This window comes from Osmerus mordax, chromosome 11 (genome assembly GCF_038355195.1).
Source record: "Osmerus mordax isolate fOsmMor3 chromosome 11, fOsmMor3.pri, whole genome shotgun sequence".
Taxonomy (NCBI): domain Eukaryota; kingdom Metazoa; phylum Chordata; class Actinopteri; order Osmeriformes; family Osmeridae; genus Osmerus; species Osmerus mordax.
The window spans coordinates 10482904-10496131 of NC_090060.1; the positions used below are offsets into that span (position 1 = coordinate 10482904).

Sequence of the window (13228 nt, forward strand, 5' to 3'; positions counted from 1 at the left end):
GTAGTAGACAGGAAACCTGATTAGCCTATGGCTTGGTGGCCTGGGTAAAGGTGCCTAAAGGAAGAGAAATGCATCTTTTCATACACCTCATCTTTTCTCCAAACCTCTGCTTAACCATGTCTAAACCAATTAGCTGTTGGTTCCAGGTCTGACATGGGGACTCATGTGGGACAGGTTGGAGTATGGTGCCCCAGGTGAGTGTGCGCCCAATGACTCACCAGTAGGATCAGCTGCAGCGGTTGCCAGATCCAGATCCTCATCTATGCATTTCTGAGAAGCACTCGGAGTTAATCCAATTCCGGACACACCTGAGCTGCACTCAAGACCCCATTTGCAAGCACTGTGTTACTGTCAACATCCGTCAAGTCAGCTGGAGTTTTCTATTTTTTAGTTTTCCCAATTTCCTGTCCCAGGGTACTCCAGTCTCAAGGCCGCATATGGTCAAGAACGTTAGACCTAATTAAGTAGGTTTAACAAACTTCAGAAACAGGCATATCGGCGTTTTGTAAGTACTTGCATATATACACGAGACAGAAGCAGCAAGCAGACAATCCCCGGGCTGGGAGGCAAGCAGCTGCAACCATTTGTGGAAATAAAAGAAGGGAACGTCGAGGGACATGGAAAGTTTCTAAGACAAGTTCGTCGTTGATTCGTTGTAAAAGTAATTAAGCGCTCGAAACATATTAGCTCTCGTTTTTGATGCTGGCGCGCGCTTCCTGTAGTGTTTGTTGACCATGATCCTTGATTAAGCAAGAAGGCAAGAATGTGATATTCAATATCACCCCCACTACCCATTTCTTTTCACCTCTGTGTAGCATGCCCGTATATCCTTAGTGGAAAGCGAATACTTTCTGTAAACATGACTATTCTGAGACCCCAACGTTCTGTGGTAAACGCTCTGAACCCGGCGCTTTCAGCATAGTGAATGCAGGTCAGTGTAAATAGCACGAATGATGGTTTTGATCTACGCTGGCCTGCCAAGAATGCAATTTTTCTTTAGAGTGCCTAAGTGAGGTGTGCAAATAGCGGGTGATGGATAACAAGCGTCTTCAGAATGTCTCCATCAGTTTCAATGTAATGCGTACTAAAAGAAGAGCCTTGAACCGACGTGGCCTCTTGTTTAGCGTTTGCATTTGCGTCAACGTTCGCACACTTCACATGTGTTGTTTTCAAGGGAATTAGAAGTATTTGACTTAATTGTTTATAAATGCGGAAGCGAGTTCATTTGAAGTAAGCCTAGATGCTTTCACAGACAAACACAAAAACATCGAGGCATGTGTTTACTTACGGCAATTGGAAGAGAAGCTCACACATTTGTTCACATTTTACCCAAGCATACGCCTAGTAGGCCTGTGTAGCATAAGGTCAAGCAGAATGCCGGGTTATGATTGTGGGTCAAGAGATGAGGCCTTTTGTTAGAAAGGTCAGTTACCAAAAAGAAGTCAAGGACTACATTGCTAGCGTTCTACATTAATCGCTATCCAATGTAGCCTACTCAAGATTACAGGTGAGGTCAGACTTAATGTTTTAGATGGTATAACTACACTACATTATGCCAAATAAAAGGTAAAACCCAAATTGTTTATCTATTTTACAGTAAGGTAGCCTACCATATAAATGATTTTGGATGATTTTTTCCATCACTTTAGGGGAAACAATTTAAAAGGTAATAAAACATAACCCGTACCAAAACATCATACTGTTTTGGTAAATATCCTTTCAACATCTTAGTAAATCACACAAATAAACCAAGACAATGGACTTTATTTCCAGATTAGCTAATTGCCAATTAGTAACCCTACTGCAAAAAAGAACGTTGTCGCTGCCTAATTGATAGCTTTTACAGCAATAGCCTCCCGACAACGTTGCTTTTCTCAGTCCACGCTCAGCAAGCCGCATTTTCTCATTAGATTATTGCAAATTGCAAAAACTGACGAAATGGGCTCATTTACTTAAGTGGTGTGATTGAAAGTATGTTTATGGAGCTTTTATGAAACTGCCGTTCTGTTCTCGCCACGTCTGTTCCGCTTTGGGTTTTAGCCTCCAGACACAGTGAGAAACAGTGGGATAATTACCGTAAGACGTGAACGTAAACAAGGAATGATTTTCAAACTCAGTAGACCAGATATAAACTTTGATACACAAGAGACCTTCGTCCAGCTTTGTTTAAAACCATAAAAAATCTGGTACAGTACCCATATTTTCTGACACTCATTCTAAATCATACATATTTATACACATGAATAGCCTATATCAGGTCATTCTAAACTTTCCTGGATTTATTAGACATTGAAAACACGGTTTCCCCATGGAGCCTCATCACACATAGAGAATACTATCCTCTGTCACAACACATTATACCTTATACCTGTCATCCCTCCCTTTGTTCCACCAATGATATCCCTTGTCTCTACCGCTTCGTGTTACAATAATACCCATCAAACAGTCAACGTTTTGCCTCCACTCATGCTATTTGGACAATGCGAATCTTGGTTGAGGAAATCCTCACTGGAGTCACAAGGTGTATATGCCACTCTCCCCTTGGAAGGAAGAGAACGAGCAGGAGTAAATAGACGTGAAAAATAGAGAACACAGGAGAAGGAAAGGTGTGAGCAGCATTTTCTGACACGTTCCGCCATGTCGCAGCATATTTGTAAACATCGTTAATCACAGATTAGCAGGTGGGGACGTTAATTGCACTGGAGGAAATAACAAGACCCAGTGGATGCTTCTGTTTATCGACTCCCAGCGTAACTGATAAGGGCCTGGACTGGATGTGTGTGTGTGTGTATGAGGGAGAGAAAAAGAGTGTGTGTGTGTGTGTGTGTAGTTGGAGCTTAAAGAGAGGTGTGATTGTGCATGTGTCACTTCTTGAGTGGGCATTTATGCATTTCTAGTGCATGTACATTTGCATGTGTGCGTTCCACTGGCAGAGTGACATGTACACTACTCTCTTTACCAACAACAACACACCCACACTGGCATCCACATACACAGCAACAATAAAAAGGTCCTTCTAAAAACAGTGCACCCACACTAAACTATTCGCATGCCCCTCCACAAGACCGGCCACCCTCGTCAAATCAGAATGCTTTCTTACATGGCAATAATGAATGATGCTCGAATCATCTCTCTACAGCAACATCATAAAGAACTGCTACCAGACGGTACTCAAGTGTTAAACACAGAACATATGCTGCATTACAATAGCCCGGGTAACATGTTGCCAAAGCGCTCAGCCATCCACAGCAGATCACTGTAAGTCCTGATGGCAGCAGCAAGCATGCATGCCAAGGACTCGAATGTCACTTTGACGTCAACCTTCGCGGTTGCCGAGGAAACTCTGTCTCTGCGTCGCCATGACGAGCTTCGATTGATGGGGGCCACCACGGCTCGGTAATCCAGGGGGGGGGGGGGGGGGGGATGCAGGGAATGGGAGGTGTCATTGCTCTTTGTCTTTGTCTTCCTCATCCTCGTGTGATAGTTCACCCTGTGACACTGCCCCTAAAAATCCATGCAGTGCTCCATGAAAGACACTGTGCAGGTTAGCTCAATACCAGCACAGGCTGTAACAGAAATCTGAACTGCATACACAACATATATATTCACAGAAGCACATGATTCTGAAGTTTTGAACGAAAACACACCCAAATAGGCCCTAAGTCATATTTCATTCCCGCCTAAGATGCTAACATTGCATCACAACCACTGAGGGAAGAGGGCCCGCAGTCTAAATCAATCATTGTCCCCCCATGCATCCGAAAGCTAGCTAATTGATGCACTAATCCAGTCGCTAAGTACTGTACGGGCGTGTGGGAGCGAGTCCAAGGCAAACACAACACATAGGTCATCAGTGGCTTGTCTCTCAACGCCAGGGACTGCAGAGGGTGAGAGAATACCCATGAGTTATAGATCTGAGGTAGACAACACAGATATGGATAGAAGGGAGAGAGAAAGAGAGCAGATTGTGGTTGCCTAAATCAGGGGTTGTTAACCCTCCTTCTAAAAAGCTACTACCTTGCAGGGGGTTTACACCCCAAAATAGACTGGTAGTACACATGGGAACTTGTTGCTTCCACTATCCTAATGATGGAACAAGGTGAGTGATTTGGGATTGGGAATGGTAGCACTCCCAGGAGAAGAATATGACCGACATTTCTTTCATGTACTTCATTCATTCAGTTCTTATTTTTCTTTTAATGGCTTCGGTTTACTTTTGAGGAGGGATTTATATATATATTACATCCCTACAATGGGATTCTGCATAGCCCTTGTGTTCACTCTGTTTCTCTCTTCACCTTGGACATGGGAGTAGGGAGGAAGAGTTAGAAAAGACAGCAAGGACATTAATGTAGAGAAAGTTAGAGGGCAGAGATACAATAAGTGAGAGAGAAAGAGAGAAGGAAAGAGCAGGGAGAGAGAGCGAGATGAGAATCGATAGCAGATGAGTCTTTCCCCACACATAGTGTAGGGGGGTGAACCAAGAACCAGGGACTGTTCTTGCTGAGTAATTACAAGTGTGGCTCGTAACGCACACTACTGACCCTGCTTTCAAGTTGACCAGTGTTAATAATCAGTGATCATAATGAACAGAATCCATAGGTCCCGCTGGGTTAAGGTCTTTGGCAACCGTGCTCCAAACAACAACTGCAAGAGGAGGCAGCGTGGTGCGTTTGTGGTTTTAGGTAGAGATGGTGCACTACTGCCCCCCAGTGCCACACAGAAATATGACCGGCATGGGTTTTGTTAGTTACTATATGTTTATAATGACATTTTGGACAATCTGAATTGAAACCCATGAACAGATGCTAATGGTAGATTTATTGAAAGTTGTAAACTCTTATCAAAATAACTAACAATAACATTCCATACCTACATATAAGAAACAGGAAACAAGAAAACACAATACCAACATAATGCCCAATACCAAGTACTTTCCTAATGCAAAGGTTATTGTTGTACTGCACATATTAGAAAGCATGTTGTGTTTCAAATACGGTACTAATCTTGTTCAGTCAGTAGCTGTGTTTCCTGCTGCTGCATAGTATAGTGAAGGATCTGAATCGTGAATGTATTGTAAATGTGAACGATTCACATGTCATCATGGTGCCACAGCACTTCTTTGCAACAATGCTTTTCAAACTTAACTTGCTGCAGCAGGTGCACTTACAATTATTAACAATGTAACACAAAGTTTTGTACCATGAAAAACACAAAATAAACAGAACTTCCGTTACAAACAAAAAATATTTGGTTATGGTGAAGCTGAGTAAAGCAACTGATTATCATAAGGTCAGCAGACGGAAAATGATAACTATTGTTTTTGAAACACAAACTTAAACAAACACTTAGTGTTCTAATTAAACCTATAACATAAGGCATATTGGAACTGTAAAGAAGTACAATTCCCAATTGACAGACCACCAGGAACTCAACACCCAAAAGTTATAATTTTCTCATTCAGTATCATGTTATTCACCCAAGATATTAACTGTAATTTAGCTCTTAAACTAAAATAACTAATATAACTGTTACTGCAGTTTTTGTTTTTTGTTGAGCTTTTTTCATTTTTTTTCAGAAAAAAGTAGCTTCCCAGATGGAAGCAGTGCTAGTAAACTAAGCTATAAAAGTTGCGTCTGTTTAGTTGTTCTTATGAAGTGCCATGATTATATACTTGTGTAGGAGGAGGAAAATTCAAGGCACAGTACCAGAGCTAGTGAACGATATTAGTGAACAATATCGGTGTAACTATAAAGTATCACTGTATTGCTCAAACAAATCTATACTTTGTATAGTATAAATTCAACACGTAATTTTATGACCATCCTTTGATACCTGTTCTTTTTACTGGTGCTCAGAGTCTCTCAGGATAGGCCGCTTAACCTCTCACTCACTTCCCATAGCTTTCTGGCCAGTGCGTCATCCCGCCCCTTGGCTCCAACTTCCTCTAGGGCGCAGGAAGAGAAGTAGCGTCCGCTGAGGGGTTCCAGGCCCTCCTGGAGGGCACAGTGCAGGGTGGTCTGGGCACCCCCTTCCAAATCAAGGAAGAAGAGCTTAGCGAGGGGTACCATCAGAACCTGCAGCCACCAGCTCATGTTTCGAAGAATTTCTGTATAGATGACTCCTGTCAATGAGATAATGAAGCTTCTTAGCAATATAAAAATTATAATATGTTATATTTATGCTTATTCATTTGATTAAGTATTTTGCAATAAACAAGCCTGGAAAAATATAATTATGATTTATATTACAATATATTGCATTTGTATAATGCCTTTCAATATACTAAAAAACGTAAATGAGAATAAGCAGGAAAGTAGCAATGATGTAGCAACTCAAAAACATATCCCATACTCTTACCAGACTTAGATTATGACCAACTGTAGCCACTAACCTGGGTGGAGGCTGTAAGTGGTGACACTTGTGCCCTCAAGGCGGTTGGCCAGCTCCCTGGTGAAGAGTATGTTACATAGCTTGCTGTTGCAATAGGCCCTGACGTTGTGCCAGTTAGACTGGCCTGGCACCAGGTCCTTGGTGGCACCAAGAAGGGCAAAGTCAATGGTACCCAGGCGGTGGAGAAGAGCCGCCACGTTGACCACTCGACTAGGACTGCACTGCTTCAACCGCTCCAGTAGCAGATTGGTCAGCAGGAAGTGACCTAGGTGGTTGACACCAAAGGCCATGCCGAAACCGTCCTCTGTGCGCCCTGGACCCATCATCCCTGAATGAGGGGGACACATTTTGTGGTCAAACGACTGGATGCATGCTGACTCCTCTAGATAGCATTAAAGAGCCTTTCTAGACCCTCAAGGTGTCAATTGTAAATCATTGTTTAAGAACCAAAGAGCTGTGAAAGGTCAGCTTGAGTTTAACAGCTTACTTGCTGATGTTAAAATATGTCTTTATATTAACTAGAATAAAGCAGACACACCTGCATTGTTGATCAGCAGGTCCAGTCTGGGTTCAGTCTTCAGGAAGGTTTCAACAAAGGAGCGCACAGACTTCATACTTCCCAGATCCAGCTGCATGAACACCACCTGGTTGCTTCCACTCTCCTGGAAGATAGATAATCACGTACAGAAAACATTGAATAACATCATCATAATGAAGGCTACCTTTTCAAGCCATGCTGAAAGAGGTTAGTTTAAACAGAGGTTAGACCAAACCCCTACAGGATGGTGGCTCTCGTGAACCAGAGTGGGAGAACCCTGTTGTAGTATTCACTAACACATCGTCTTTATATTTTTTTATTCTGCAGGTGCTTTTATTCTTACCTTCCTGATGTCATAGGCAGCAGCCTCAGCCCTCTCTTTATTGCGGCATGCTAGAATGACCCTCGCTCCTCGCTTGGCCAATTCCAAAGCAGTAGTCTTGCCAATGCCAGTGTTGCTCCCTATAGGGAATGTCAAACCTTACATTACTCAGTGGAAGACATACTTTGCACACGTTTATTTCACAATCTAAAATGCTTAGTGAACACAGGATTTGGGGGGAATTCAATACGACTATAGTGAATTGTCGTCCTTATCACCCTACAGTATCGACAGTAATTCATCAAACCTGTCACAATCGCCGTCTTCCCTTTCAGGGTTGCAGAACTCGTGCATCGGGATCCCTTAAAGATGTTGTAATAAACTATTACATACAGCACAATTCCTAGCCCCAGAATAGGTATTAACACTGACATAATTAGCACACGGCAGCACACAGTGACTGTGCAACTGTTCTAAGTTGTGTACTTCCGGGTTTACTTGGCGAATTTCTTTCTCCACTAGATGTCAGTTTCGTGCGTTTTTCAGAATTAATAACCACCAAAACACAAAAGTATAATCACTTTCAATAATGATTTTTACATGCTGCTGTACATTTGTTGATTCCACCATATAACAAATCATCCTCCAATCATTGTTAATATTGGTAATAAGTAACAATGACAACTATAATAGCCTAGGTAAAATGTTAGGTATTAGGCTGTGTAAGCTTTCAACTAAGGTATCAATCTAACTACAAACAAACAAACAAAAAACATCTCAATCACCTGTTTTCTCCTCTGTCCGACAGGGGCGGATCTAGACGTTTTCACCTAGGGTGACAAGGCCCCTTTCCTTATGAGATATTTGTAGGGTGTCATGGAGGCAATGCCATAGCCATGGAGTCAACATTGGGGGGGACGAAATCTGCTGGGGAGTCTGAGGGTCCCCCCCTGAGAACCTTTTACGTTTAGTTATGAATATGATTACATTTTTTATGATAATTTCGGACAGCGTGCGTGGTTGCCTGTTGTCGCGTAGCACATTTATATTTATTTTATATTTTTATATCAATATATTGGGGGGGACGTTTTTACCAGATTTGAATATTGGGGGGGATGTGTTTCCCCCAATATATATTATTGATTACGATATGATTACGGCCCTGCATGGAGGCAATTTACTTTGGTGGCTTCTGAAGGGAGATTAACCAAAACATATCAGCAAGTCTAAATGTAAATTTGTATACATATTGGAAAATGGATCTGCCAGATAGTTGGACTGGAATGATGCCTCATGCAGCTACAATGTCTGCTGAAGAAGGGATTATTAAAGAATACACAAGTATGACAATGTTGATAAATAAGATACAAAAATGATTGCCTGGATGTCGTTCATTTGTCAATTATTTTATTTTTTTGGACAAGAAAAAAACAGTAGCCTTTGATAGTTATTCTGAAATAGAACAGTATGTAGAATACATGCAGTAGTATACATTACATTTTGAAACTCATTAAATCACATAGATGTTATATATATGAATAAATTAATAGCATTTTTTTATTAATTAAGGCCATTTAGAATGGCAGAATGTCACTTAATAATCAAATTAATATTATTGAATTAAATGTACTATATTGTAACAAATTATGGGTGCCAAGTCTCCTTTGTCACCTTGACACTCCTTGGATCCGCCAATGCAGAGGATGATGATCATCATCATCCTCTACCACTCCTCTACCACCTGCTTACCAATCTTTTCTCTTCAAGAAGTCAGTATAAGTCATAATCATCATCCTCATAGTCCGATCCACTGTCGTCGTTGTCATCATCATCATCACAATCATTTTGACCCTGTGATGCCTCTTCGTCCGATCCTCCATCATCATCATCCTCATCATCATCCTCATCACCATAATCATTCTCCTCTTCATTCAAATATCCCTCTTCTGACTCATCCTGTGATGCCTCTAAATCCTCTGATCTTGAATATTCCTCTTCAAATCCTTCTCTTCCATCCTCTGATTGAGAATCATCCTCTTCGGACCCTTCTCCATCACCAGATTGAGAATAATCATCCACATCCCTCGGATTTGTTCTACTCCCTCTTTCTTTCTGCAAGCAAGCCCGTCCTGACAGAAAATGCATAAAAGTGTTATCTATTTTCCTACACACAATCATAATGATGTAATCTTAGTCACACTCACCAGTACATTCCTGGCTAGACATATTTATGTTCCTCAGCAAACTCCCAAAACTGGCCTTCTGTTTCAGTTTAGTATTCTCTTTTTTGAGCGCATCTTTTTCAAGTTTGAGTTGAATGACCTCTTTTTCCAGGTTTGACTTAATCTTTGAGATGTTTTTCAGCTTACGGTTCTTTTTTTCCAACTTTTTGATTCGATTTTGTATCATCTCCAGCTCACTCAAACCTGACTTCTTCTTCTTAGGGTATTTTTGTGATAATCTCACAGTCTCACTCTTGAAAAGAAAATGACAATCAGAAGTCAAATACAAAAACAGTTTACAGACATGCTGTTCACCCAGGGTCATATTATTTAACTAGATTATTTGACTTTATCAAACTACTATTAGATGATACTAAAATTGATTTAAATTAAGATGCATTCGTTCTAAAAATTCCTAAAAAGGCATTGAGCAAGAAGTTTAAAAATGTAAATATATTGGTGTAGTCTTATCCCCAAGTTGTGTCAGAAAATATTTGTCTACATTAATTATGGGTTTCATTTTGTTGATTGTGGAGCCTGTGTTGTTTGTCTCACTAGCAAAGACGTGGCCTCAGTCTACAGGTGTATGTACAGTGTATGTGCTGACCACTCTGCTAGTCCGTGGTGTACCAGCTGTTCCCATGTGACCTCTCTGGTCCTTGTCCATGTGACCTCTCTGGTCCCGATTCATGTGACCTCTTTGGTCCTGGTGCATGTGACCTCTATCCCCAGACACCTCAGCCAGGACATGCTTCTGCAGTGCTGGAATTGTATAGTGGTGCCTGACATGGACCTCACAGTAGGAGCAGCTACAGGTGAGACAGGTTTTCACTGCACTGACCTTCTGGTTCAGACAGAAATCACAGACCATATCCTTGGGCTCTGTGTAAGCCTGAGCACTGTTGAACCGAGGCATAAAAGGAAGAGTGTTACCTGTAGTAGTAATTTGTTATATTGTATATGTACAACTTGCTGAACATAGATATACATCTTTCCATTAGTTTGTGTAGGTGATAACAATAACATGCAAAAAATGTGAAAGAAAAAAACAATCACCTTGTTCCCGGAAGAGTGCCTCTTGCTCTTGAGTCCAGTGGTGTGCCCTTTGATTTGTCACTTGTCACAGATCTCCCACTGGACATAGGATTGTCTTTTCCTTCCTGTTTAATACTGCAACAAAAATATCCATGTGATGAAATATATCAGTTTTTTTTAAAGTAGGCTAGACCTTGTACTGTTCCCCAAAACAGTTTTTTTTTACATACAGATGAAGTTAGTCCAATCACGTTTGTATGTATTTACTTACCCCTTAATGGAGGGAAGGTTTTCTCCTTTGTGAAATGATTTATCCATTGATATGTTGCTCTTGGTGGACATACACTTGGGATCAGGAGACTCTACAATCTCCTGCTTGACACTAAAATGCATACAGATATGCCAACATTGGCAATAAATGGCCTAGTAACACCAATTCAAGATTATGGGTTAGTTGTTATAATTGCATCTTAACACATCAATTAGACCTCAACACAGTTATCAATATAAATTTTTCAAATAAAAATCAGTGGAAACATTTCCTCCTATAAAGTGTTATAGTTTATCAATTGACATGTTCCTCTTTGTTGACATACACCTAGGATCAGGGGACTGATCTTTTCTACACTAAACTTTGATAGATGTTTTTATATCCAAATTGTTTACCATACAATTGTTTTGTTGTACATATAGTTGTGGGTAAAGGGGTAAGGTGAGTGAGTAGACGTACAGTAGGGGTAAGGTTCCAAGTATAACAGGCAATTTACAGGCCAAACAGTGTCAAAGATATACAAGTACATTTGTTGTGATCAACATCCTCGGTCCTCACCTTGGGAATGCAAGACATTCTTCTCTCGGGCTTTTTTGTACTCCCACAGACTTGACTCTCTTCTCAGGTGGAAAGTCTATGATAGGACTGTCTATTTCTCGTTTGAGAGACATTGTCTCTTTCTCAGACCTACGTAGAAGTGACAAAGCTATCAAAATGTTATTACAAATCCCAACTAAGGGAAAAGCAATTTGTCATTAACTACATAGATCTAAGATATTCTTGTAATTGCAATTTGCATCGATGTGCATTCCTGATTATTGCCGAAAATAAATGTTGGAACCTTACCGTTTGTCTTCGTTTTCACGCCCTCGTAATGGGTGATATGAAATTGTTTTTAACACATAGCCTACTCCTCCTTTACAGTGAAATAGTCATCACTTTCATTTTCGAGCGGAGCTCGCATGTAGGCTACATAGAATGAAAGCATTTCGCGTAGGGGACCTATAGTTAAGCTTAGATACCGCTGCCGTGTCCGTGAGTTTTAATCAGTGAGTTATACGGTCAGGAACTGTCTGAATTTAGTAACATACTCAGTCATTGAAGAAAAGTCTGTTAATTGTTACATTGTCAGCTCACTCACTCTGCTCACACACGACAAAACTCGATCTTTTACAAACGGGTTTTTAATGAAGGAAGTGTATTCCACTTCCTAGTCGGATGATGCCTTGTTCATGGCCACGTTCATACTGTAGCCTGCAAACAGTGAAATTGTTTGTAGAATTATGTAGGCCGTAAGGTGAACCCTGTTATCGTTTCAACCCGCTCCACAGTCTGGCATCTACACAATCTTTAGCTCATAAAAAAGAACGAGTCCTGCTAAGCTACCAAAAAAAAGTTCGTTGCTGAAATTCCAGTCGATGCGTCTATGTTTTATGCAGAACTAGTTTCTTCAGAGCGTAATAGGATTTTGGTGGCACGGTTCGACACGTGATCCTTCTACACCAATAAGGTAGCTGCTTTTTGTCAACATGGATGGATATGGTTGTCAAATAGAGGATGGGACCTTGCACGTTAGTGTTTCCTATGTTTATTTTGCCGTGGCGGCCCGCCACAATTCATTTCTGCCGCCATGGTATCAGAAATAGGGCTGTACAAAATGTTAGGACGTCTATGTGATTGTTAGAGTGCATGTCGGAGAATAGCATGGATACGCGCTTCACACCGCAGTTGAGATTGTGCGTCTTTGAGAAGTCGTATAGCTAACTTGTCAGTTAATTTAAGCCTGTTATTGTATTAGTCTATATTCTTGCTAATTTAAATTAAGTTAGCTGGTGATCTGTATTATTCCCCTGCTAGCTAAATTGCACATGTCTGTTGATTCGATAGCGATTGCTGCCTTTGCTTACGTTTGTATTTTCGGTGCATTACTATGCAGAAGTAGTTTTAATTAATACATAGTGGGTTTATTGTTATTATTTGCTACAGAATGCTTAGCCTATCAAGCTCAAATGAAGCAGACAGTGTACATGCTTTCGAGTACCTTAATCGATAGGCTACTGACCAACGTCAATTATTAATACGTCAATTAATAATTGGCAGCATTTATGCCATTTAGAACATACTTTGAGTGGAAGGTCTCTAAGTAGCCTAACCTTATTGCTTTAGGGGAAATAGTACGAAAATATGTGCAATATTACATTAGTTATTAAACTAGGCTATTACATTAACCTGGGGGGGGGGGGGGGGGGACAGACTTATGTCGTTGTTGTAACATTCATTCATTCTTCCACAAATGAAAACACTGATCAACCATAAAAACAATCGTAATTAAAAATATGAAATATGATAGCCTATATAAAACTGTACAAAACAGAATAAGGAATAACAGATTAAGGACACTCAGTCCTCACTGTCAGTGTCAGGACAGTTATCTCCTAGTTCCTCAG

The 13228-nt window shown here is 40.7% G+C and overlaps 2 protein-coding genes across 3 annotated transcripts; both read right to left on the reverse strand.

The window, feature by feature from the left end:
• Positions 1-5737: 5737 nt before the first annotated feature.
• Positions 5738-7718, reverse strand: LOC136951470 (dehydrogenase/reductase SDR family member 13-like). The gene is made up of 5 exons (XM_067245872.1): positions 7561-7718; positions 7275-7393; positions 6932-7055; positions 6395-6721; positions 5738-6124 (listed from the first exon to the last, which is right to left on the reverse strand). Exons 1-5 carry the CDS (start codon positions 7685-7687, stop codon positions 5865-5867), a joined length of 957 nt encoding a protein of 318 aa, XP_067101973.1. The 5' UTR covers positions 7688-7718; the 3' UTR covers positions 5738-5864.
• A 927-nt stretch (positions 7719-8645) lies between these two features.
• Positions 8646-12747, reverse strand: LOC136951822 (ESF1 homolog). Of its 2 annotated transcripts, none has more exons than XM_067246431.1 (7): positions 11628-12747; positions 11340-11468; positions 10782-10892; positions 10532-10645; positions 10083-10374; positions 9458-9728; positions 8646-9382 (listed from the first exon to the last, which is right to left on the reverse strand). In XM_067246431.1, exons 2-7 carry the CDS (start codon positions 11450-11452, stop codon positions 9024-9026), a joined length of 1260 nt encoding a protein of 419 aa, XP_067102532.1. In that variant the 5' UTR covers positions 11453-11468; positions 11628-12747; the 3' UTR covers positions 8646-9023. The 2 variants fall into 2 exon arrangements, with proteins under 2 accessions (XP_067102532.1, XP_067102533.1); XM_067246432.1 differs by having other exon boundaries at positions 11340-11487.
• Between the last annotated feature and the right edge of the window lie 481 nt (positions 12748-13228).

Excerpts from the sequence above, each read along its gene's own strand:
- LOC136951822 (XM_067246431.1), bottom strand. The coding sequence starts at position 11,452 with ATGTCTCTCAAACGAGAAATAGACAGTCCTATCATAGACTTTCCACCT. Across the intron at positions 10,646-10,781 it reads AACCTTCCCTCCATTAAGGG|TATTAAACAGGAAGGAAAAG; the intron begins GTAAGTAAATAC and ends TTTTTGTTGCAG. Across the intron at positions 10,375-10,531 it reads GGCACTCTTCCGGGAACAAG|TGCTCAGGCTTACACAGAGC; the intron begins GTGATTGTTTTT and ends TCGGTTCAACAG.
- LOC136951470 (XM_067245872.1), bottom strand. The coding sequence starts at position 7,687 with ATGTCAGTGTTAATACCTATTCTGGGGCTAGGAATTGTGCTGTATGTA. Across the intron at positions 7,394-7,560 it reads GAAGACGGCGATTGTGACAG|GGAGCAACACTGGCATTGGC; the intron begins GTTTGATGAATT and ends CATTCCCTATAG. Across the intron at positions 6,722-6,931 it reads CCTGCTGATCAACAATGCAG|GGATGATGGGTCCAGGGCGC; the intron begins GTGTGTCTGCTT and ends CCCCTCATTCAG.